Below are 27,333 nucleotides of genomic sequence, written 5' to 3'. Positions count from 1 at the left end.
TGTGCTGAACCTTATTAATAAGCAGAAGAATAATGCATCAAGAGTGTCAGGTAGGCCAAATTAAAAGTACTAAGTGTTACTCCATTTTGGCTGGCAGCAAGAAACACACAGATGCTGATTTGTCATCTGTTTCCTTAGCTAAGATTGTCTCCTTTCCCTTCCCTAGCCAATGGCAACACGAAACACTTGAATCCTCTTCATTTCTGTGAACAAATTCACCTATCAAAGGGATGGTTCTGCTTATAAAAAAAAGACAATGCATAATGGAAACGGATTTTTTTGGGGGTGCTGATTTTTTTAAGAAAAGTGAACAAAAGATTATAACTGGTGTAAGTTATATATTTCCATTTTTAATTTACGAAAAGTATTTAAAAATATGAAGAGAGACCTCACATGTGGGAATAAGAACACTGACTTATAAATAGGAAGCAAAACTGTGCCACACTTATTAATTCCCTTGCATTATTTCATCCTCCAGTCAGTAGATCTGCTGTTGAAGTAAGACACTGGTGTGTGTAAGAGTGGTACAATGTTAGTAAAGGAAACTTCACAGTCTTGCTGAACATAGTTTCTATACACCTGCCTTTCACTAATTTTTTTTTTACTACTGTACCAAAACAAACCAAGAACAGTCCATTAATGTCACTGAGTTTTCCTGAAATATTTGACAATGGAAAAAGCATTGGAGGAATGCATCTATTTAGTGAAAACAATCCATAGGAAAAAAAAATCTCTATTGGACAAGTCTGTTTGGGGAAAAAAAGGGTCAAGATTTGTCCTTTTTTAAAGAGACCTTTGTTACTTCCTTTTGTTTTGAGAAAAAAGGCCAGGTGTGGCACTGTTGACATTTCCTTCTCCTCAGATCAGGGCTTTTCAGTCAAACACCCTGAGTGTTGGCATGGAACTGTAAATCTGGAAGAGGAAAATGGAGAGGGGAGTTTTGCAGCATTAACTCTGCACTGTGTATTTCCTTTTAGACATCATACCATAATGTTTTGTTTATATCATTCTCCTCATTTTTAAATTTGTTACATTAGAAGGAGATAAATATTCCCTTCAGCTACAGTGTCCAACAACTAAGCAGTAACAGTGGTATCCAAACAGAGGAACTGTTCCTTTTCCCTCCTGTTTTCTAGGAGAGTAAGGCAATCAGATGGTGTGTGCAGGCAGATCTGGCCAAGGGAATGAGTGTGGCAGTGTTGTGCATGAAAGGACCCAGAAGTGATCTGCCAGCTGAAGCAGATCTAGAAGCCCTGTTAGGCATACGAGGGCAGCACGTTCTTGCTGCTTAAGACAACGTCAGTGGGCCTTCCAGGCTCCACCAGTTAAAGTGGAAGAATACTCTCTCAAAAATGAATAGAAGACAAAACCCCTTTACTTCTGTTTCATGGAGGAGATTTTTCTGTAAATAAAACTGCAACTTTGTCTTCTTCCCTAATCCTTGTGGAGAATGTGCAAACAAGCCAAGAACTGAAAGGACAATATTTACAATCATGCTCTACGCTACAGCTCCTGTTTTCTGAAGCAGTGCCTCTGACAGTGTGTGAGCAGCCTTCCAAACGTTGTGAACCATCTCAGCTCTTCTTTCTTCCTTCACAATGTGCTGAGCTCACGAGTGGTCTTTTGTTGATCATTCAAAAGGTGTGTACCTGGGGCCAAAAATAGCCTGACTTGTCAAAATCCTGAATTCTATGTGTGAAATTATTTCCCTTATGGATTTTGACCCAGTTTTGGAGGCACAATATGACAAGTGACCTTTCATGAAATCACCTGTTTCAGCTTCTTCAAGCTTGTACTCATAAGGGAAATGCCTGGCTCCACATGCTTTATAACACCCCAAACCATTATTATGTGTCCAAAAAGGAAAATCTTATGGCAAGGGAATTGCTGAAGTTTTGTGATACTTGGATAGTTCATGAACTCCTGTGTAGGCAACATTTCTCCACTTCAGTAATGTTGCAATCAGTATCAACACACAGGACCTAATGATTTTGCTCCCTGATTTAGAAGGTTATCTTGCATTTTGCATTTCCTTAAAAAAAAATCATTTAGTATAGCAGAGGTGTGGATAAAGACTCTCTATGTATATATAACTTTTCAATGGGACCCACTCTAACATGTTCTTCAGATAATGATCAAAATCTAAATGACTCTATTTAGGTGAGACAAATGCATGAGGGTATTATAACAGTCTGTTGGCCTGTGTTGAATTTTTCAAAGTAAACATCTATTCAAATATCTTGTCATGTACTGGAGCACAAGCCTCCCTTTATCCATTTCATTATATGGGCAAATCCCTAAAAGAACAGAATGCAGGTACAGCATTTCCTTTGTACTTCAGTGATACAAGCTGCTACACATTTTGAACTCTCCCTGAGATCAGTGGAGAACAAGGACAAGCTCTTCATTTTATGAGCTATTCTGCCCTGGCTAACACAGTATAAACATGGGTGCTGTGTTGTTAAAAATAGAACTTGGTGGTGAGTAGTTCCTCTTTTCTTAATACAGGAGTTGAACAGCTAATTCCTTAGAACCCATTTGAAAAAAGCCACCCTAAAATGGTAGAAAATGTAGCATTTCTGTGGACAGGCAGTAGTTAATCTGCCATCACACAGGGTGTTATTTAAAGTCTACAGAGAACAACATTTACCATCGGATCAAGGGGCAATGAGGAAAGCATTTCTGAAAACCCACTCCCACAAAGTTTTAACTCCTATATTGGAGTTTGGAACTTTTATTTACTTTTCTTCCCTTCCCAGAAATGTGTCCAGCTGCCTCTGCAACTAGAAGTAATATTGATGTCAATAATTTCCTCTGTATAGAGACATATTTGCATAAATTGATGAGATATTTAATGTTTTTGGTCCCTACTTATTTTAAACTGTATTGCAATATAATGCTTTCCTTCTGCATCATTTTATACATGTCTTTGTGAGATTTCTTCTGTTGAATTTTTATTATTCTGCTATGTAGGCCAGCTCTGCTATTTCTGCTGGATAAGCACTGCTTCAAATGGGAGCATTACTCTGATACCATTAATCATTTGGTTACTGTCTTCTGACCTTTTACAGTATCAACAGAGTATTCTGTAACATGTTGATCACAACTGTAACTAATATTTTAATAACATAATGCTAGCCATAAACACAATGAAACATCAGTATTGCTCAGCTGTGTACCAGAGCTATTCCTGCAATCAGAAAGCAAGATCCAGCTCAGGATTCCTTTCTATAAATTAAATGAAGCTACTTTTTAATATTTAAAAGTACAGTGCTACTTGATCAAGAAATCATCATGTCACAGAAGTACAGTGGAGGAGCTAGATGGAATTTACCATGGCTATCAACAGTGAATGTGCTTATTTTTATTTATTTCTTAGTTTATAAGCTAGTATTTCTTGATGCAGTATCTGGGACACTGTATATAATTTTGCAGAAAATTAAACTAAACTGGGCATAGTGCCCAGAAAATGCGTCCATGCCCTTAAAAAAATAGCTCAAGAGGTCTAAAAATTAAAGCTAGTAAAACACAAAGGAGGTAAATAATGGTCCATGATGCATTGACCTGAATAGAAAAGGCTTGCATTGAACCCTGAAGACACTGGTAACACACACTATAACTTTCCTTGGCCTCGGGCAGCAGGTTCTGCGGGTTGGCCAATGGTTTCCTGGGCACACAGCTCAGCGGGTGGCTCTGGGCACACAGCTCAGGGCTAATGCTGCTCCTGCACAGGGCAGTGGCAAACCAGCACACAACCACAGACTGAGTTAGATGTTGCCATGCTGAGGGTTACAGAGCTTAGAACTTAGTGACTCTGGATCTGCAGGGCTCACCCAGGGCTCATCCAGTGCTTATCTGTGTGCCTAGGAATGGATTTACACTGGGCAGGACACTCGGCAGTGAAACAGGTCCTCAGAAAATACACCAGAGCAGGATGAGTCTGTCAGACACTGCCTGGAGCTCTGCAGACCGAGTCCACAACCAGCATCAGGGCCTGGCTTAACTTAGGAATCCTTTTGCTTGCTCTCTCTTTGCCAGCATAAAGCTTTCATCCTGTTTCTGAACTGGCTTCAAAGGAGCAAGGAGTGTTCTGTGCAAGCTTTGCTCCATCTTAATGACTAGGATACCCATAGAAGTTAGAAAAGACATTTCTAATCTCCCCTTCTGTATGAGGAAAGCTTAAATCCCTGCCTATAGGAAAATCACATGACTTTTCAACTTCAGTGACAATTTTGTATGAAAATTGTGAAGACCACTGCGTTGTGTGGTGCTCTGTGCAAATGTATGTGTGAGAATTTACTTTGACAGGCCCTGTTAGTAATCAGGTATGAAGATAACTAGTTTGTGAAAGGCACAGATGTGGGCTGGGTGCTGAGCTGCTCAGTTTGACCAAGGTGGCAATGTTACTGAGCACATGCAATGGCAGAACTCTTCAAGTCTCAACAAGCTTAAATTATGTTCCTCCAAAGCAAAGGCAACTTAAGAACTTACTGTGGTTCTGTGTTTCACTTCTAGCACACTGTCTGAGACAACCTAAAAAGAGCCTTAGGTGTGAAGTCTCACAATGAATCTGCTTCCCTGAATTTGTTGTGAGGGGAGCTGTTTTCTCTAGCAGACATTATGATCAGCTTCCTCTCGAACTAAAAAAGAGCTTGGAACATATTGGTGATGTCTTACAGATTTTGCAGGTTCATTCTGGTTTTGTTTGGTTTTCAGGGCTCTTGCTGATGTTATGCGACCTCAAGGTCCTTGTACAACAGATCATATGGAAAGAGATGTAAACATTGTAGTACATGTGCAACACTATGAAAACATGGAGACAAGACCTCCTCCAAATAACTTACGTAAGTTGAATTATAACTTTGTCAATATCTGGAATGCTGGCACTAAAAGGAGCATTATGAAACAAATATTGGTGGATGTCAAATGAGGATCAAGAGTACATTGGTTCTTGCAAACCAGAAATATTCTTTAACTCACAATTAGAAATATTTAGAATTTCCTAGTGCAAAGAGTACAACAGTGAGAGAAAGAAATTTTGAAGAGGAAAATTAGTTATTCTATTTAATTTTATCTAGTTGTCTTGTTTGACTAATATTGATTTTGTACCTTTGTCTCCTTCTACCTGGTGTTTTTGCTCAGCTTACCAATCTTTGCCTTATTCTGTGTTTTGTTGTACTAAAATACAAACTGTTAAGGTTACAGCCAAATTTAACATGTTTCATAGGGCTGTAATATCCAATAAGGAAGTGAGCTTATTAGACTGTTACATCATAACCACTAGGAAAATAATTAAATACTTTCCTGGATAGTATCAGGTTGTATGTGGTTTTCACTTTCTTAAGGGAAAGATGAAGATTATTATTTTAAGTTTTAAATAATATTTTAATTCTGTGTCTGCTATTACGTGTTTATGTTATTGAAGGCACCTTGAAGAAAAAGGTGCACCTTGGAGCTTCAGAGGAAATATGGTGACATTTCAAGTGGTTCTGAAGTCCTAGGCAACTTATTTCTCAGTCTGTATTAGACAACAGCAGAGATCTTTCTCATGCTCAGATACATGTTAGTCTTGTGATGAACAATGCCACTGCAATTTTAATTTGGATACATATTTATGTATCTTATATTCAACCATATCTTAAATATATATACATATGTGTATATACATGCTTACAAATTATAGATATATTTACAAATTCAAGTTCAGGAAGGTTTAGATTGTTAGGCAGTGGATGGCTTTGTTCTGTGCTGTAGATCAATGTAGATGTGCATTTTGCTGCAAGTATACTTTTACTGCCTTGGTGTTTGGATTTTGAAACATTTAAAAAGCATTTGCACTTGTATACAGAAAGCAGAAAATTTGCTTATATTTGAAGTTTTATTTGGACTGCATTGTGGAGATAATGTGAGATTTTAGTGCCTTTTTTTTTTTTTTTTGTGGAAGGGTGTAAAAACAACAGGAGAAAGTGCAGATGTCTGTGCTGGATGCAGTCCTGGTACCTGTTTTGTGGGAGAGGCTGAGGGGGATTCCTTATGTAACCTGTTACAGAGTAATAGGAGAGAATTTAAGCTGTGACTCTACTAAAGGTACCCCCTGCAGCGGGGTGTGACACCTCCTCTGCCTGCCCTGCTCCCCAGCAAAGTGCTCCCAGCTGGGCGGGTGCAGAGCTGCACTGCAGAGGGGGCAGGGTGTGCACACACCGCAGCCTTACACCCCTAACCCTACACAGCAGAAACTTCTGCTGCTCTGTCAGACGTGCTCAACCCCTGGAGTGAGGTGGTTGACTTTGGAACCTTCAAGGAGGATGGGAATAAACACTATATCTCTCTTTGCTCTGTCTATAAGCTCTTTGCTGATGCCTGAGCCTCCTATGGTCATTTTTTCAAGAATGGTACCAAATGGTAACGAAGTTTGGGTCCAATCTTTGTTTTTTCTCATGTGTGAAATGTTTATTCAGAATCCCAGTTAATGAAGGAGCCAGAAAGTAAAGAGGTCCTTACTGCATTGATTGTATCTAGATTTTTGTACTGATCACACTGAGATATTTTGCTTAAAACTCTTTGTATACTACAATATACAACATAACACAGCAGGCCTTTAAACTCATTGTTTCTTGGATTTGAATTCAGATTTAAGCCTTGCTTCTATGAACTCTTGCATAAAAATGCAACTCAGAGCCACATAGTTACTGCATCAAGGAAGAAAAAAAGATACATTTAATAGGATGTTGGTTTGTGATGATCCCAGCCACCCATACAGCTCTGTCTCAGAATATGGCCCTCTGGCACAGAGGCAAGAATTCCGTGTGAAACAGCTCTTGCACCACTGCAGTTTCCACCACAGAGGCCCTGCTGCTGCTTTGGAGCTCTCTTAATCCATTGGGCAATGGAGAGGGCAGTCCCAAGACTGCTTCACAGGCAACTCAGGCATTGCTGCTGCAGAGGGAACCCTCAGCAGCCAGCAGCTGTGATGGTAACTGCTTCACTCTTTAATCAACTTTATGCATGAAGTCAATAATCTTAGATTGTTCAGTGCAAACCTTCAAGTGGTGAAATTACTCAAGGTATTCTATAACCAATATTGCATACATTTACTTCAGAGCAAGTGGATCATTGTTCTATATTTGTTGCCATTTTATTCTCATAAACTCCTGTAAAACATGCCTAAATGACCAACTAGAATTTGCCAGAACATCACAGATGATTGAGGTCTGTTGAAAGCATGTGCATTTATGGTGCAGGAAAAATCTTTATAAAGACAAATGATTAGGACAAGTTTTCTAAGTCAGTATTTTAGCAAATTGGTATTTTATAGTGGAGTTCTGAAACACTGCAAGAGTGGATATTGCTGGCAGAAACTTTGGCAGTGAAGCATTACTTACTACCAGTGCTGGAAAAGTAACAGACTTTTCTGAGGTATTTTTACAAGCAAATAAACCAGAGTGAATTACAGCTTTCATAGAAATTCTATTCCAGGTCTTTTCTTATACGGAGAAAATAAAATTGTATCAAATTATTGTATCATAAACTTTAATATGTATTTTCAAAGTTGTCCAAGTTATCACTTTCTATCTACTTTCCATCTCAATATTTGAGGCTGGTGTACTTTTCATGTTGGTCCATAGACATGAAGAGGGCAGGAGGAATTTCTTAGGCATTGTGTACCCCTTCCATTTGTGTCTTTCAGAATACTGAAGACAAACCACTGAAGGCCAAACATTATTAAAAATGTTCTAGTTTGAATGTTCATTTGCTCTTTCTGTCCTCTTGAAAATATTTTGCTGATGTTGCCAACCCATTCTGAAAGTGTTTTATGAAGGGAAGCTCTTTTGTCAAAATGACAAACTAAACATGATCTCTGACACTGAAAATGAGTGTGTTTCTGTTTCTGGACTGTTTGTTACCAGAGGACAGAATTTCCTGTGCTGCCTGCAGTTAGCACAGCTATTTGCCAAAACCCTCAGGCCAGTGGAATCCAAAAGATCTCTTTCCAGCATCTTGCAGTTTACTCAGTTCCTTGTCCCTTCTCTTCTGACCCCAGAAAAGAGCAGACATATTGGAGGTTGTGGGAAAACACAAGTTTTTTTTCTTTGCCCACGTTAATCCAGGCAACCCAGATGATTTTTAGTAAAAACTATTTTTTTCTTAGTGGTTGTTGGTTGTCTTAATTTTCTTCCAGTATTGTGCTTTCCTTAGGATTACTTTTCTGTTATTTCCCTTCATTCATACACGTTAGAATGGAGTGGTGCTTTGTAAACAAGCATTCAAGTCTTCTAACAAGAGATGTTAAATAAAATAAAATGGAAAAAAAGGGGGACATTTAAAAGCTATGTTAAAAACATAAAACCAAACCCAAATCTTTCTGCTGAATTTGAGTTGTTGTGTTCATCTCTGACTTTCATGAATCTTAAGAAAGCAGCAGCATTCAAAGTGTTCTCATCTTCTTGTTTTTCTTTTTTTTTTTTTTTCTCCTTTTCTACTTATTGTGTTAGAAGTAAGGGATTTATTTAACTTGTTGGGATTACAAGACTGCTGTAGTGGGAGTTAGAAGGCTTTGTAGCTTCAGCCTCATTTCTGAAACGTGATTACTGCTATTATTTCTGATTCATGATCTATGATAGCACAGAGAAAAAATACTGAAGTTAGTGCAATCCACAGGCACTTTTCCTAATGATCAGTAAAAGCTCTGTTACTCTTTCCCAATAACTAGCCTTGCACTAGTGAATTTAAACAATTTAGGCTGGCTCCCAAGATAAAGGTGACTTTAAAGGGAAGCCAATTATAGATTAAGGAGGTTTTAAGATGAAAAATGCTAGCTTTACTTAGTTTGACATGTATGAATTATTCCTTTATTTTGAATTTAACTTAAAAAAAGAAGTGGATTTTAACTCACCATTCGAAGAAGGAAGTGTTGCACTGTGTCAAATGGTGAATTTTAATATTGGCCAAAGATATGCAGCCCATGTGATTAAAATTACTTTTCTTTTTTTTAAATAAATGCAGCAATGTGTTTGCTGCTGCATTTGATTGTCAGTTGTCCTGGATACAGACTCACAACAAATGCTAATGCTGAAAACAAAGCCAAGACATTTCTGTAAGTGGTGCCTTATGATAAGTTAACTTTGGTTTTTTCTTTATTCCTGTGTTGAGACAGTAGGCATTTAAATAGGAGGGTATTTTTTGAAGTTCTTGTATATTAGAATAAGCATTCTGTATTGCACATTCCTGTGCTTTCCCCCATTTCTGTAGGTAGAAGCTCAGGCTGTGTTTTCCAGTGAGAGGAACCGTCACTAATTTCCCACTGTGAAAACAGTTAGAATTTGCAAGAATGTTTTGTGGTCTCTTTCACTCCCTAGTGAATATGCTTTTTTTTATGGTTGTCTTTGGCAAACTAATTACTTTTATGATTAAAATACCTAAACATGCTTACACAAGATGATTCATTGTATAGCGTTGCCTAAATGTCCTTCCTACTGTCGCTCATTGGAAATAAGTGCAGAGGCTTATTGAGAAACTCCAGTACAGAGAAGTGCTGTTGTTCCAAATGCAAAGCTCTGGAAGTGTATCAAACCTGATAACTAACTTGCTTACACAGTAACTGTTGGGCAATTAATTGCATGATACTGAGGTGGTTGAGAACATGAAGGCACAAAGTGCTTCTGGTGACGGGGGCCTTGAAACTTCACCCCAACCCTTCGGACACGGGGCTGCAAAATCCAAAGGACTGAGCAAATAGCTGTGTTTGGCCTGGTTGGAATCTAGGTTGTTTGGCTACAGCACAAATGCTTTTTTTTGGGCTATATGCATGGGTCTAGCCCAGAGGAATTGCACTGTTTTCTTCATAAACTTTAATTGGCTGTTTGTCTGCTCACTCAGAAGGACAACATAGGGACAGAGGAGTTGAGCTGTACAGACGGGGCTCCAGCCGTGTTTTACGAGTGGAAAGATGGACAACACTAATAAGTTTTCAGCCAAGAAAAAGACAGTTTTAGCAGAATGACAGAAGGAGTGAAGAAGTGCTGCTGATGGAGTGCTCCAAGACAGTGAAGGATGAGGGAGAATAAAATGTCCAACTTAACTGAGGACGTCCTTAGTTCCCCAGAAGTGACTGTGCTATGACAGAGGGCAGGGACTGTAGTCAGAAACTATTGGGAACTTGCTTACATTTAAAGCCTGAGTCTCAGTGTGCAAACCTCACTTTACTGGGGTTTCTGTGATCTATACAGGAGGCACCTTAACACTATTAAAAAAAAAATCTCATAATTTAGACTAAATACCTGAACTAAACACAGGTTTAGGGAGAGCTACTTATGGCATTCTGATTGGCATTCCCCACAAGGAGGAATAAGTTCACATTTAAATTATACATTTTACAAACTAATCATCCAAGAAAAAGCCCAGACTACTGTCATCAGCAATGTCAGAATAAATACTGTTTTTTTTAAATACAATTTCTGTTTGAGATTAGAAGCTGCAAACTGCTTTGTCACAGTTACCTTGAGACCACTTTTAAAACACCTTTAAGTTAATTTCTAACTGAAATCATGTTACAAGTAGAATTTCAAAGCATTATCATATTAGTGATAGAATTTTTGTTAATATAACTACAGCAAAAGCAACACATTCCAGAAATCCAGAGCTTCCTTGCTGGAATCCAAATTTCCCATATAAATGAATTCCTCTTGCAACTTAGTCACTGTAAGACAGCAATGTTTAATCAGTTCTGCATGTGTGTTTAGCCTCATAATCATTAATAGAAAGTTTTTAATTTTATTCTAAAATACTTCTTGTTAGATCTGATTTTATTGGAAACTCTCTGAGATAGCCATGGATCCCACCTGCAATTTTAGTTTTGAACCATATTGGGTAGGTCTTCATAAGCTCTGCTTATGTAACCATTTCCATTAGAACTGAACAATGAAGTTTTTGCTCTATCTTTCTTCATTTATTTTACAATAAGAACAATTAGATTAGATTACTGCCTTGCATCCTATCATTTACTTCTATTCAGCTTTTAATTCAGAGAAATTTGACATCTCTTAATAAACATATTCATCAATGTAAAACATCTTTGGGAGAAATACAGTTAATCACTGACATTATCCTTCAGTGGCAAGAATTAACATTATTGTAATAAAAATATTAAGAATATATTTTTACATTTTATACTGTAGTTTAAAAGGCTGAATGATTATTTAATAAAATAAAAATATTGGCATGACAGACAAGAGCATTGCTGTACTAGACTATTGTATAGGCAGCTTTGAGTCACCCAACAGCAGACTTGAAAAGCACATATAAAGGATGAGACTCATTTTGCTGTCATTGGGGTGCAGATTAGTACTTTGAAATGTTGCCCAATAGTACAGGGATGTATTTACCATCTAGAAGATGAAAAGTTCAGCATCTTTGGAAAACAGTGATGTGTTTCTCTTGTGATTCCACTTCCACTTTGCAATCTAAGTTTTACTCATTAAGTGAGGTGCTGTTCCTATCACCTACTACTCAATTTAATATCTAACATTCTGTTTTGTCTTTGGGCAGGCATGCTGAATAATAGTGTCCTCAGTGTGGAATCACTTCCAGTCCCAAATATTCCCACTATTAACCCCAACTCTCAGCAACATCAGCCATCAGTGCTTCGTGCCTCTTGCATCTTTCGTATCACTGGGATTCTTGATGTCAAAAACTGGTGTAGAGAACAATGCCAAACTAGTGGGGATCATGGTTTGGAAAAATACCAACAATCCAACACCACAACTTTTCTATGACTGTATTCTGCCAGATTTGTGCTCCTTAACATGAAGAATAGAGGCTGATACATCTTATTTTTTGACATGGCCAGAGTCACTGAAAGGCAAACAAAAAGTACCTTTTGCTTTCACTGTTGGTTTGCCAGCACCCTCACACAAACTGCCCTTGCCTTTTCCGTGCCAAAACAATACTGTTTTTAACTGCTGACTTACAGCTTAATCATCTCTCTAAATCCTTGAACTCCCACCCTCATATTTTGTTTCAAAAGTCATAGATTTGTAACAAAAATGATAAAACCATGAATTCACTAATATGTTCATTTCTGTCCATGCATTCAGGTGCAAGTGTTAACTATTTTACACTGGTATATCTGCAGCTAAAAATATAAATTTTTATCACTCTGGCTGAGCAAAGCTTTGATAATACTGTATTTTAGATGTTAAAGTGCTCTTATCAGAAATTTAACATTCTTAATTTTTCAATCAGTCACACCAAGTTTGCCAAGCAGAATCAGTACAGTGGTTGCAAACTAAAGTAGAAGAGGTTGACTGCATACATTAAAAAGCTTATGAATACACATCCCAACATTACCAGGCATTCGTGAGATGCTGCTCCGAGAGAAATTTGCACCAACTTCAATCTACAGTTTCAATCACAAATGATTTGCAGTACTTTGTTCTATGATCTCTGCTTTACACCATAACTTTCCTTGAAATGTACACATTGGCTCTGATTCCAACTTAAAGTCAAGAAGGGAACTAAGTGTGTTTAATATTTATGAAATAACTTTTAAAAAAAGTTTTATGATAGAAAAAAATAGTTGGAAAAAAATCTCTGGAACTACGATACAAAACTACATTAATAATCATTCCAAGATGATTAAAATGTGGATTTTAATGTAATCTTTCATTTTTAGTTATCACATTTAAATAGCTTTTAAGATCCTTCCAGTAACATAAATTTGTTTTTAGCTCATACATCTAAGTAACATATCTGTGCACCCAAGCTTAAGGCTCTAACTATACTTCTGAATCCATAATGAATTTGTAACATAATCAAAAATAATCCAATTGCCTTTTACCACCCACTCTTACCAGTTAAAGGAAAGGCACATTTGATAAATAGTTATCTATAGACACACACATAAGCCTAGACTAAAGAGAATGTGCCTGACAAAGTCTGGACACCACTGGAGTTACCATTTGTTTAGCTGGAAGTGTCCACAATAAACTGTCTCAAACACGGGTCAGCTTTTTACCCTGGAAGGTTTGTTCTCACTGTGTTAGTTCACCTTTTACACTACAGCCAGGAAAAGAAAAGCCAGCCTTTCCCATGCAGACAGTTGCTCTTCCAGGGCTAATCTGATCATTTCTGAACTGCTTTATTGTTTTCTCTTAACACATTCTCCACTCACACTAAACATTGTGCTTCCTATTGCTGTCTCCTCTGCTGCCCATAATAAGCTGGTCCTCTATGACTACAAATACTGTTTGATGATGCTGGATTTGATTGTTTTAGAAAGCCTGCAGCCAGCCAGCCTGGATAACATAGGAAAAAAGTCCACAACACAGAAAAGTACAGCAAATGCCTGCCAGCATTTAATTTACCCCCGGGGCACTGTAGATGAAGGACTTTCAGCCCTGGGTTCCAGGGTGTGACTCTGAGGTGGGGTTGGCACAGCCTGTGAGCCTCGCAACAAAAGTAGGATTTTGACAGTGCTTGGAGTAATGGGCAGATAAAGCCAATTAGATGAAATTCTGATTGGTCAAAAGTCATAGTAAAGCATTTGTCATCTCTAATGGCTCAAGGATTTCACCCAGGGCACTACAATTCATGTAGGACCTCACATACACCTTGTTGAGGGGAATTGTGTTTTTGCTATTCATCTGGAGTAAGGAGAGAGATAAAGGGATACGCAGGAAGTTTATCTTATGGCTTTTCAAAAGACCCCCATGATACAGCTTAAGGAGTTCAGTGTTGGAAAAGGAAAAATGTTCACTGCCAAAAGCAATACAAACCAGTCAGGGGAAGTGCAGTGAAAACTACCAAATAATTTACCAAATCAAACCCTCCTGAGAAGTGTTGTGAGAAGCCAGGAGGCTGGAAGAAGTTTTCAGCTAGACGTATTTTCCATTTTTGTTCTGATATTAGGGAAGTGTGGGAGTCTGCAAACAAGGAAAATGTCCATGCCCTTGGCACACAGGAGGAAGGGAACCTCTTGTGCTCTCCTTTCACGCTTGTCCCCTTTGGCAGCACAGCTGCTGTGGCTGAACAACTGTTGTCACCCCCAGGAGGCAGAACAGGCCTCTTGGAGGGTTTGTGCGGACACCAAATTCCCAACCCCTGAACCCTGGCACGAAGCACAGTCACAGGTGGCAGCTTTCACCTGAGTAAATGGTCTGAAATTTTTCTGGAATGTTACATGAGTAGAGCACTGAGCACAGTGGGTTTGTTTGGTGGAGGCCCTTCCAAGTACGGAGGGATCCAAGTCAGCACGTTTGCAGTGGGGGAGTTGCCAAGCCCAGACTAACTGGTCTGCTGCTCTGGCCAGGGGGGTTTGGCCTCTTAACACAATATGCTTATGTCATTCAGAGGCAAATTACTGGATGAATTCTTGTGTTAAAAAGAATGAGGCCCATTTATAGTATTTTATAAACAGCTTCCAAAAATAAATATGTTTTTTGTTTTTTGCTAATAGCTTGGCTCTACCTCATCAAGTGACCAACTCTAGTTTAAAGAATATATTTTGCATATATAGTAATGCTTTAAACTATTTGCTGTTTTCTCAAAGCTGTAAGATTGGAGAACTGCATTCCTCCTATAGTAATCCAGATTCCTGTTAAAGTTTCAAATTAATTTCTGAACAGCCATTGGTACTGTGAGGAAACATTCCTTATCCTTTGTCAAAGCCAAACCTGACCAGCACTTTGGTTAGAACAATTTCAAGTTTCTAGTCATAGATCTGTAATTAAATTGCCAGTAAACACTTAGTCAAATGAACTTCTACAAGGATTTTTAAAGTAAAATAATTTACATTAGATATCGATAACTTCTTTCTCATAATTTTAGCACTTATTTTTCTTGGTTCTTGTTTTTCCTCCTTGCTTAAAAATTTCACTTAAGAAAAGAGGTCTCGCAGAAATAATTAGCCCCAAATTTCTCACAGAAGCAATTAGTTTCTCACAGAAATAATTAGCCCCCCAAAAGATCTTCAAGAATCCATAGAAAATCAGAAGGGATAAGACATCTGCAGAGGGGTTTTGCCTAAATTTTTAACTAGAATAAAGATATCTTTAAGAGCTATAATATAAAAATTCACTTACAACAGCCATCTCCTTATTCTCTAGTATGTGTCTGAGATTAATCTCGTGTCTAGAAGTTTTTGCATCAAAGTCAGTAAACAAAGATTTTACCTTGGGAGCCCAGTATTCTGTTCCTTAACCATACAAAGGTATGACTGTGGTGATAGAGAAGTCAGGCACTAAGTCTGGATAAAAATGTTTGTACAAACTCAGTAACAAATACCAGAAAGTTCTGAACCTTTAAAAATATTAAAAGTAAAATTATTTATGCTTCTTTGAAAAAGTCCACATTTTAGCAGATATATTCTAGAAGATAAGTATATAAAATACAATTTATTTAAGCTAGCTTTTTCTACCATTTGTTTATTATATTAATAATTTAATGCACTCATCTAAGAATTACCTAATTTTTTTTCCAACTGTGATCCTATGACACTTATAGAGAGGTCTAAATAACTTTATGCAAATAGAGTAGGCTTTTTTCCTCTCAGAGTAAGCAAATTACAGCAGAGAAAAGAACAGCAGTGCTGCAGGGTTCTTTTCAGGCACATACAAATGACACACTTTATATTATGATGATCCTGTATTGTCATAGTCTAGCACTTCAGAGCCATTAACATTTATTTGCGAAAATCTGGTTTGAAATATTTATTTGCAAGCTACACTTTATTTCCTAGGTGACACCTTTTCCATCATTTCTGCAAATATAGAGAGATAGATGAAGATGTTTCTGGAACCAGAGACACAGAACTAGAGTAACGCTGCAAAGTGTGAATCACCTGTCTGCCCTGTGCAGAGGAAAAGATTTTCAGATTTTATAACCGTCAAAATCACCCAAACATTTTTAGAAAGGAAGACAAATGGTCCATGAAAATCTGGTCTTTGTAACTTAGTGCTTTACTCTGCTGAAATTGTCCACTGGAATAACACTAAAGTTTCCCTTTCCTCTTTACCACCTCTCATGTCTATTAAGAAGAGGAAGGACTGTTCCTCTCCCTCCAGCCCCTCTGCATCTCAATAACCCATATCCAGCACCTCAGGTTCCTCTTGTGTTTCTTGATTTTGTCTGGGCAAAGAATAATACTCTTTTCTGCAGTTACTCATCCTGGTATACATGTACTGACTGATCAGCAAGCAGAACAAACCAAGCAAACAACTATAAAGTTTGTACTTCAGCCTTTTGTCTCCATTCAGCCATTTGTTTTCCTAACAGCTGCAGAAACATCTCATCCTTGAGATCTCAATAACACCAAAAAGGGCAAAGGAGTTAAAAGCTACTAGAGGGAGTAACAGATAGCTAGACAAAATAAAAATTACATTACCCATGTTCTCTTTTAAGAACAATAAACCTTGAGTTATTTACTGAGTGCAATAAAATCCTACAGGGCATTGTTAGCACAAAGTTTGGATCCATAAATCAAATAAGTATTGAAATTCTGCTCTGAGAGTCAAATAGTGAGATCTATTCATCAGAAGCCGGAAATGCCAGGAAAACAAGAAAAGAAGGATAATCTATGGCACATCCTCTTCCCCGTGGATCAAAGAACTTATTTCTCAGGATGATGCCTGCCTGGTTGTAGTGTCTAAATTAACTGTACAAGAAAGTCTGAAAGAAGTCAGAATATGTCAGAAGGTCAGAGGAAAAAACAAGCTCAAAACTTTACAGATGATTTATTAATTGCTAATTATTCTTATTTCCATTTTACATGATATTAAGTGTGTGCTAGAAGCTTCCAGATGGAAAATCCACACAATAGTTAATGGAGTTCAAAAAGCAGCATTAATCCTCTTTTATGGCTTGCAACACTCTTGGGAAAGAAGATGCTGCACAGCTTCAGTGATGCAAAAGTCACTGGTGGTAAGCAATCTGAGGCTAACTAGCAAAATATAAAGGGAGAAATCCTAAATGCATATTTCCCTTTGGGAAATCTCTGTGTGTAGAAATGGATTAACTTTCCCCCTATACCTGTAGCCTATATGGAGTTTGAGATCAGTGCCCCCTGAAGGTTGGTGACCATGAGCTATAACTTTAATACTCTTCACATATAGACACTGACAACTCTTTTCAGCTTTGAAGGAACTAACAGAAGAGGAATATTTTTTTCTTAATTATCACCCCAGAAAATTAAAACTAGAACCATATGCATGTCATAGTCTGACATCATATACATGACTGAATCCTGGCAGTCCATATGTCACAATCAATACTCCATCAGCTGAAGATTCTTCCTGAAATATTCTCACAGTAACTTGCAGCCATGGATTTCACGGGGTTTGACCTGTGTGAGATAATTGCAAGTGCTATGCAGGCTGCTTGCTCTGTCTTGTGGGTTTGATATCAGTGACAGCTCCTAACTGTGGCAATCTCACCAACTTTCCTCTGATTAAGACATGCAGCTTTTTTTCATCATTCACAGGACTAAAACAAGTACAGGTTTCTTCCTGTGTTGAAACAGTTCCTGCCCCCCCTTCACGTCAGAAATGGTGAGGCCTTGCAGCTGGAGCTGTGTCCACATAAAGCAAACCTGACCTTTTTCCGGTCTGACTGCACGCAAGCTGAATGCCTCTGAGCATCAGATTATCTGTGTGCTTCACGTTGCAGAAAGGTGTTGCAGAAGCCAGTGCAGCGCTGGCTGTGGTCCAGCAATGCAACATTATCATATTTGTGTTTTTCTGTTTAGATCCCTGCAGCTGGCCAGCACAGATTGCTGCTGCCACAGCTGGCTGAGGTGGTGTGCGCTGCTATCGCTGCCAGTCAGAGCAAACGAGGTTTGGCAAACTACAGCACACAATATCAGCCAGCCTGGCAGATCCAATTCAGAGTGAGGATCAGCATAGCCTTAACATAAAGAAATGCCAGATGAAAGGGTAACTTGCTCAGAGTGGATGTATTGAACACACAGGATGAGAGAAGCTGTCAAAGGGAGATGACAATGAAGAGCCTCATTTCACAAAGAAGATGTCAGAAAGCACACAGAGAGAGTGGGTTTGACTTAAAATGCTCTGGAGATTCTTCTTTTTTTTTTTTTTTTTCCAAAAGGATTCAAAATTTCAGAACTAGGTAGCGTGGAACACCTGGAGCAGCCTACGTAGCCCAGCAAACTTTCAGAGCAGAGCTGGAGCTGCAGAACAGATTTTTTTACCCCATGGGTAAAAGTACCTGCACTGAATTTTGACACTCTATCAGCTTAACTTGTTTGGTGGACCTTTGGATGATAACCATATTACATTTTTCTTTTTAAGCCACAGTTAAATAATATCAGAAAATGGGTAAGCAAAAATGAGTCTGAAAACCAATCTCATCATATATGCAATAGTAATAACTTAATGACTTACCCAGCTGTGACTCAAAAGCAGTCCAGGCAAAGTCTCATTCTCCACACCCCGAGGAGGATCCAGTGGATGATGCCATTTTTTCAGCACTCCTTCTCTCTCAATCTCTTTCTTGCCCATCAAAGATTTCTTGCCTTCATGTTTGTGATTCTGCCTTTCTGTGCCTGATAGTTGTAATGAAGATATGCCACAGTTAGTGACAAGGCAACTATTCTGGAAAAATACTGCCAAAAGAGATGAAATGGGTTTCTGGAAGTGATCACTAATATGCAAATTTATGTAATGCTCTGTAACTTACACAAAAAATCATATTTGTTTAGATGTCACCATTAATTAAAAAAATCAATGAAAACACTTTAAATGAATGGAAGAAAACAACTTACAATTAAAATGTCATTGCAGCATAAGGATCTATAAAGGTGATATGGGAAAAGACAGCATATGTTTGTCTCAGCTTCAACACCAACTCTAGCAACACCAAGTGTTACGAATTTTTAAAAGCTTGAAGTTGTGCTACTTGGCTTAGAATAACAAATTGGTTTTTAAACAAATAATTGCATTTTCTTACATACTTTATCACTTCGGGACAGTGCAAGTCTTTATGTGTTCTACAATGGAACATGACATTCCACTTCAAATTTCTGAATTTAGACCACTTACACACAAAGTGTGTATAAACTGTCACAGTATACACAGCAAATACATTAATATATATACCTCCACATGTATTATGTAATATGTAACATGTAGCACATTATGTTCTCAGTGCAGCACTAACACTGGATCAAAAGGGTAAATGCAGAGTAACACAATGGGTTTTTTTCCCCAGCTCTGTAAGCAATTCTCGTTTTGCTATCACCTTGCCTTTAAGTATTAGCAGGGAAAGAACCTTTATATGAATATAGAATCAAAAAGTTCCTTCTGAGAGATACATTTTCTATTATTATCTGTAGCCACAGTTACAAGATTCCCTGTACTAACCCATTGCACATTCTGCAGCAAACAAATGTATTTTAGCAGTGGCAGCAAGCTCTTTTCATGAGCTTTGCACCCATTATTTACTATCCTTTGTAATTATAGTACCTATTAACTCTACAGGCACAAAAAAGTCAAGAAATTTGTATCTTCTGATCTTAGGATTTAGTGCCACACAATGTGAAGGTTACAATAGCATTCTGATCCTGATACAAAACCAGGGTAAGTCAGGTATTGTCTTTCATTGTCTTTGACAGTCTTTGAATTCCATCCACTGTGTTTTAAATAAGTATGCTTGAGATGCAACAGTATAATTTGTACCAGCATAATACTATAATAATAATTTCAGAAATATAATACAATAAACCCCATCATTGTTTTCATAGTCAAGATATTCCCATCTCATAATCCAAGGAAGCTTGTAACAATCTGTTGTATCACATTAACATTATTACCTACTCTGGAGATGCTGAGATGTAATTTAAAACAGAAACAACAGAGTATTGGGGATAAGGAAATGCTGATGAAAACCTTAAGGATTTCTAGAGGTCACAAACATCCTGGCAGTTTGCCACGATTACAGTTGCTGACTAGAGAACACTTTCTAGTTTCCTTGCAGCTCCAGGTTAACACAGTTATTAAAATAAACACTCTGAAAGAATTAATAATTGGTACTAATCAGGAGTTCATTTTAAGGGAAGAACTCAAAGTTTTCTAATACCTCTAAAGCTTCAAATAAGAGTATTAAAATATTTTAAAAAGTAAAATGATTACTCAGGGTAATTTATTAATTTTTATGCAATTCACTAAAGAAATTAGCTCAGTTAGCATTGGTGGCTCAAAAATCAAATATAAAATCTGAGTGTATGAAAAACTCCTTCTATTGAAGTCGACATTGGCATTGACAAAAACTTATTGCTACAGGCAAAAACCCCACAACCTTAAGGGACTGGATGGTGAAGAAATCGAATGTGATGTTTGTCACATGTGGTTCCCCGTTTAAATACAGTCACAGTGAGTGTAACTGTGGCCAGTTTGTAAGTTTGCAGCCTAAACTATCTGTCACTAGATTTCCAAGCCTTTGAGCGCTAAATAATCTGAAAAGAAACAAGTTTCCCAGTGTCTTAATAGTGTCAGACTTGCTACAAACAGGGACGAGAGTTATTGGCAAATGTGTATTTTATGAGTACGCTCGGTCTTATGGGAGAAAACCAGAGGTCTTTTAAATAGAGACTTTATTGACTGACTGAATTGTTACTTGGGGGAACTGCTTCTGTGACAGCCTGACAGAGTACCTGGCTATCTGGAAGGTGGAGTGCCTCTGCTCTCCCTTTTCTGGCCCTGTTGTTGCAACATGCCTTGTGTTAAAGCATTCTCAGTGGTATCCAAGCTCCCTCGCTGTGGGAGGAGAGAAGGGAGAAGTGGCCAGGCAGAACGGTGATCACAGCAATATGCTCACACTGGCCACGCTCCATCTCTGACCTCCTCTTAGCACATGGCTGGGAGGGTTCATAGCTTTTAAAGAAGAGATTAGTTCTATTAGATCTATGATCTCTACAGACAGCCCCTGTAATATCCAAGTCCTGTAGTTTCATCCAGCAGTTCCTGTAATCAGCATGTGGGCTGTGGAGCCAAACTTCTGCTGTTCTTCTGTATCGAAGGTCATACTTCAGTGACAGTTGTGTTTGTTTTTAAATAAATACTTCTTTAATATTTTCTTTACTTGCTTTGGGATCATATATTAATGCAAGCCAGAAAGTGTAAAATATGCTCATAATCCTGAGAGTTCTGCTAAACCCTAACTGACACTGGGGAAAAGAAGAATAGTAATGGAAAGAGCATATACTGAAGATTTTGCTTCCATGTGAATGCAATTAGAGCTTTTCCCTTAAGCTAATAGGATAAGTAACTATATGAGGAAATCCACAGACACTGCAAATGTGCAGGAGGGAGAGAGTAGTGTTTGCTTGGTGTTCAATGGTCCATGTGTAATAAGCTGGCAGTTCCATCTAGTTCCTGCTGGACAAATGTCTACATCAGAAATTTCTGATTCTCCCTTCCCCCAGCAGCACGTTTGGAAGTTTCAGCAGCAAAGCCAAGAGCTAAAATAAGAGAGACATGGCTACATTTTCAGAGCTATTTTATTGTCTGTATTTTATTGTTTCTGTAGGTAAAGACATGCACACAAATCCATTCCTTTTGCATATATGGCTGTGCCATTCAGGATATCAGTTAATTTCCTGAATATCTGCATCAACTCACATGCCTTTTGCCAAATTATTCCAGGAAATCTGTTCTGATATTTCTAAACTTGATCTTCTCCTAATAGCATTTGCCAGCCTGATATAAACAGAGTAATACTTTGTCTCTTGAGAGTAAAATAATTTTTTAGAATTTTCAGTAGTTACTCTGATTTCTGAATAATAGAGAATAAATGATGTACAGGATGGATCACAGCTCTAATTATTTTTTCTAAGAGATGTTGAAATGATCCATTTATACTGGTAGTTCTACAGAAAATGTAGCATATCCACAGCATAACACAAACAGTGAATCTGTGGTAGTTTGGAATGGCACAATTATTGTTGGCATTAATTTGGGGTGTCTTATATCTGTATTTTGCCTACACAAATGCACTTCAAACACCATGTTGACATAACCACTGCAGCAAACCACAGTTACACGTGTCTCCCACAGCTCTGCACACAACCAGCAGGCAACTGTCACTTTTACTTTGCTCCATAATATTTTAGTTTGGTCTTGGCCAGGACACAGACCATTCTTTGTAACGTACAAGATACAAAACATAGACAAGATTGCCAGGCCCATTCCTGCCCAGCTGCAGGGCTTGGGGTGAGAAGGGCAAGGAACTCGGGTGCAATTAGCCAAAAGTTCCCTTAAATGGCTGTGCCACCCTTTTTAGGAACTGTAGTGAGCACCAGGGAGGAACAGGGGATCACTGAAGTTGTCCTTGTAACAGCAACTGCAAGTAGTGCTTTGGTAGTGCTTTAACTCTCCAGGAGCCAGGATGGCTGACAGAGCTTTGAGGCTGCTGTAAAACACACTGTGACAAAAAAAAACAAAAACAAACAAAACAGAACTAGGATGTATGTTGTGAAAACACAAAAGACTTTTCTGGTTTTCCTTTAGCTGTGGATTAAGGTTAGTGGCAAAGAGCTGTAAATCCTACAAACACAGGGATATGGATTTACAACTAAGCAAAAAAAAAAAAAAAAAGACAGCAGCATTCTTTAATTTTACTATTTTTAAAATCTTGACATATTGGCAAACCCATACAATTTAGAAAAAAAAATCTTAATGGAAAGGTTCTTTTCATATAAAAATGTTTCAAGCACTGTATATGTACTTCTTTCTCATGAGACAATGGCTGCTGACTCTCCAAAGCATTCTGCTGCAGCTAAAGATTCACAATTCTCTATTCAGTCTGTAAATAGCTTTGTGCTTGTTATATCCTTTTTTTTTGGCCTCCAATATTCTTTTTAGTGCCTACATGAGATCCCTGTGCATCTGATATTACTGATCTAACCTAGAATTTATACTTTTTCCCCTCAGTACATGCAGGTTTGAAACAACATTTAGCATAGTTGGAATGGGGGACATTAGTATCATCCACCCTCTTATTGCTATAAATGGACCCTAATGCATGAAATGTGTTTTAATTTGTGGGCAATATCTTGCTAACCTGACTCCCACTTTCTTACAGAATTTCATAAACCTGAATGCCACTCTGTGCAATCTCTGCCATTGTTTAGATGCACAGTGACTTGTCATGGCATCCCGTAGCAACTTCAATTAAACCATGCCACTTGGCTTCATCATGCCTCCCCCAAAATATCTTTGCCATCAACACTTCTCGGAGTGGCAATTCTCCTGAGCTTTCCAGAATTTACAGGTCACAGGTAAAACAGCATGTTCCCTGCAAATGTTAATGAGTTTACAAACTGCTGAGTATTATAATGATAAATTTGATCATATTTCTCTCCTGACTTTACACAGTCTTGGCACTGCAATATTTTTAGCTTATATCTGCTCTCAAAGGGCCCAATCCAAAGCTCATTGAAGTCAAGGAAAAGAGGTGTATTAAGATTAGCAGCTTTTGATCAAGCCTGAGACAGTCAGTGCCATGAAAACATTATCTGTGCACATCCCTTATATGCAAGTGACATCTCCTTGCACCACTGCAAGTTCCTGAATCTCATTTTCTTTGCAGCTTTCTGCCTGATCAGGGAATCTATTAAGTCCAAGCAGTCAAGGCAGCTGTCTTGAGTCAGATAATTTTCAGCTTCCTACATAAAGGGAACTAATATAATATCTACTTTATGCCCACATCACTGTCATAACTCACGTGGCATTGTGGAGGGCTTTCAGGAGGAAGGGCAGAATTCCAGCAGCAGTGACTTCTAAAGCCTGTCCCTGCTCTGCTTCTGCAAGAGACTCCCTGTCCTGCTCTGACAGGTATTTTCACCAACCTTCTTGGGCACAGTTCACTGTACAAAGTAATTGCTATAGCTCTTAAATGTATCCTTCCATACCTGAAGGTGAAGGCTGAACAGGAGAGAAGGTTGCATTTCTGTTTAGTGTCTCTGCTGATACAGATATGAACAGGGAACTGCAGTCTGATGTCTTCCCTTGGCATTTTAGTATGTTTACAGATAGAAAGCTGACCTTTTTATTTCAGGAGGGTGTAGTTTTCTTGTTATGGTATGTGATGGCATTAATATATAACATCTGAAGTGCTAGAAACCAGACCTAGCAGTACTTTTAGAGGGAAACAAAACTGTTCACACCTGCTTTGGTGGACAATCTTCCACAACAAGTTCACTTAAAAATACAGATGAGATGACCAAACAAACATTTTTCAGATGAGAAACTTCATGCAATACAAACCAAATACTGAAAATGCCTAGTGGTAACATATCAACTATCCTTGTCACTGAAAAATGTGTCTTAAACACCAAGGCCCCTTAGGTTAGTCTTCCATCAGAAGGACAAACAAAATCCCTAAACTTGTAAAGAATTGTTCACTGCTGCTTGAAGCTATTAGCACACATATGTGAAAAAGTATTATTCAATAGTTCAGTCAGATGCTCTCAATTATGTCAAACTCAAATTCATGTGACCTTTTATGGCACAGGAAGTGATTTAAAATCTGCCTTGCCTCTGACATTTAAATATGAGGAAACGATACCATTCATTTATTTACCAAGAGAAATAGAGATTAATAGAAGATCAGCAAAGTAAAGCATACTTTTACAGGAACAAATCAAATTGTTGGAAAGGAATGAATAAATAGGATTGCTTCTGGCTTATTTTTTTCTTTTCTTTTTCTTGCAAGTCATTAAGTTTACTTCTACACAGCTTTCAGACCAATAACTAGATACAGGTTACTGTAAGCACCTGTCACCCCTGTCAAATAAACTATTCTGTTAGTGAAACACAATTTTTTAAGGGTTTTGGTATCCTTCCCTCTTCCATTCCACTTAGCTACGATGAAAAAATACAAAATTAACCAAGTCCTCAGTATGAGACAAAACTAGAAATACGTTTTCTGATCTGACTCCTGTATTTTTCTTTCCTCCAAAGCATATGCTCTAGTCAGTGTAATATATCACGCAAAAACTCGATGCACAGTCCATGTACTTTTAAAATATCCAGTGACATGGCTTTTTGACTTTTTCAGAGTGTGGGATGAATGTGCAGAGAATTCACAGGAAAAGCTGTATGTAAGATCTCTCAGATTATATTCACAGGTTTACCTTATTTTTTATTTACAGTTCCCCTGGCCCTTAGCTTTCTTTTCTCTCCTGCTGTCTGAATTCAATATCAAATAAATTTGCAATCCCACAGTGTTGCTTGAAGCTTTAAAAAAATGGACTACAGCCAGTGCCAATTTTGGGCAACTATCCAAAATTATGTACCAGCCACATAGTGCAAAGTAGTTTTTGTTACCTTCGTATCATGTAACCACAAATTTCCTTTTATTCTCTCCATTCCCTGGAGGAATGACCTCCTTGTCTGGGCTATCCCCAGCTAGGAGATGAGCTAATTTTTACTTAGTTTCCTGACATAAATTGTGTTTAATCCCAAGCCTGTTGAGGGCCTGCACAGTAGTTTTATTGTACATCATGTCATGTTTGGAAATGTAAAGCACAAGGGCTGTGTAGCATATGGTGCATGGTCCTTTTAGCTCTTTGTTTTAATGGGGAACTTTAGGAGAGTGGTATTCATTATTTTTTATTTGAATTAGAAGTTTCTGTCCTAATTTTGGAGACATACTACAGCCTGTTTGCCACAGTTCTGACATCTTTAAAAACAACTTCATTGGGGAACTAAACAAGTCAGCAATGGCCATACTGCCTGTTTCAGACACAGTTAGAAAGTGTGTTTTGAGTCTCAAAATCTTATAATTTGCACTATACCAATCTGTAAACACAAATGAATACAACAAATATAGCCTATTGTTCCAACATACACTTAAAATGTAATGTATTGTGCAATGAATTGTTTGAGTTAAAAACAGTGAATAATTGCATTTCATGAATGATCAGTGGATTTAAAAATATTTCCAAAACAATGTTTTTATACCGACGTTATGCAGCAGGATAATAACATAAATAGGACCATCAAATAAGCAGTTTAAGGCTTATTTATAAGCCACAACTTTGTGGCTATAATTTATTACATCTGTGACACATCAATTAATTGTTTTTGTCTATAGAGGTCACGATAGTGTTTTCAATATGTAATATCAGAAGAATTACAAAAGTGAAGAGGCACAAATGTTTCTCAAATGATTAAGAGACTTTTCGGAAAGTCTGTAGCAAGTCCATATCTAATAAAATCAATAGTCAAATGAACTTCAGACATCGACCTCTAAGATTAGCTGGCAGATCCTCTACTTCACAGGAACTGATCACAGCTTTTTTAAAAAAAATGAATCCATGAATCACTAACATTTCAGCAGAATATTGTTGTGAGTTAACTCTATGTAACCCAAAAATACTCCAGCATGTCCAATTCCATTTTATATGGCAACAGTGAACATAATCCATACGCTGAATGTCTGCACCCAAAGCACTTACATTTCTGCCCAGTGCTTTTCAAGAAATAAGCTCTTTGGCCAGAGGTCCCTGCAGAACTGCTGCTGGCTCACAGGGAGTGTGCAGGGACCCCTTTCAGTAGGTGCCAGTGATGCCCATATGAAAAAGCTGTTCAATATGAGGTAGGTCAAATTAGGAGAGAAGTTGAGCTGGAAGTAGGAAAATAGACTTTATGAGTAAAAAACCCAGTGTTTAAGCTGGGTTTAAGAATGTCATACTGCTGATATTGTGAGTGCTTCTTTTCCAGCTTCTCCTGTAAAGCTAGGCAGAACTCTGCTTTTGGTGTAGATTTTGTTGAGGACTGTGAGGAGGTAGAGTATGTCTTCCATTTACAGTCTACCCACAGGTTTAGTTATTGCTCTTTTATTAAAGGCATGACAGAATCATTAACTGGGCAAATTATTTTCTTACGTCAGAAGAGAGCATCATGTTGTGATGACTCAGGGGTGACTAGCAGCCCTGCTACTGCCCTGCTTCTGCTGCTGGGTCATTCCCTCTTTATTCTGGATCACAAGGTTTTGCAGTCACCTGTTTCCATCATCCTGCCATGAGACTGCAGCAGTGTGTGGTGCTCTGGGTCTCCCACAAGTCCCTCAAAACTGTCCTCTCATACATCCTGCAGTCCTGTTGTTTTTTGGACAGGCAAAACTCAAGGTTTCCCACCCTGCTCCAGCTGTCCCATGACTGCTGTACCTGCCAGACACCACACCCTCCTCTACAGCCCTGTGATTACAACGATCCACAGTAGCTCCTTTGGAACATGCACCATCCCTTAACACAAAAAAAGAGAGAAACCTGGCAAAAATATCAAAACTGTGCACGGTATGTGTGCCTGGCCCATTTATTTT

At 38.2% G+C, this 27,333-nt stretch overlaps 1 protein-coding gene and 1 long non-coding RNA gene across 2 annotated transcripts in view; both read left to right on the top strand.

Annotated features, from left to right (window-relative positions):
* SHISA9 (shisa family member 9) overlaps positions 1-27,333 on the top strand; it is a 173,490-nt gene that overhangs the window by 3,066 nt on the left and 143,091 nt on the right. Inside the window, exon 2 of the mRNA XM_017808996.1 lies at positions 4,717-4,844. Coding sequence (XP_017664485.1) covers positions 4,717-4,844 — 128 coding nt within the window. The remainder of the gene's footprint in view (positions 1-4,716; positions 4,845-27,333) is intronic.
* LOC108494429 lies at positions 17,314-17,844 on the top strand. The gene is made up of 3 exons (XR_001873842.1): positions 17,314-17,382; positions 17,474-17,540; positions 17,738-17,844. It is a non-coding gene; the product is annotated as an uncharacterized LOC108494429 (long non-coding RNA).

Source organism: Lepidothrix coronata, unplaced genomic scaffold (assembly GCF_001604755.1).
Source record: "Lepidothrix coronata isolate B3197 unplaced genomic scaffold, Lepidothrix_coronata-1.0 Scaffold24, whole genome shotgun sequence".
Taxonomy (NCBI): Eukaryota; Metazoa; Chordata; class Aves; order Passeriformes; family Pipridae; genus Lepidothrix; species Lepidothrix coronata.
This window is presented reverse-complemented; position numbering and strand designations above follow the sequence as displayed.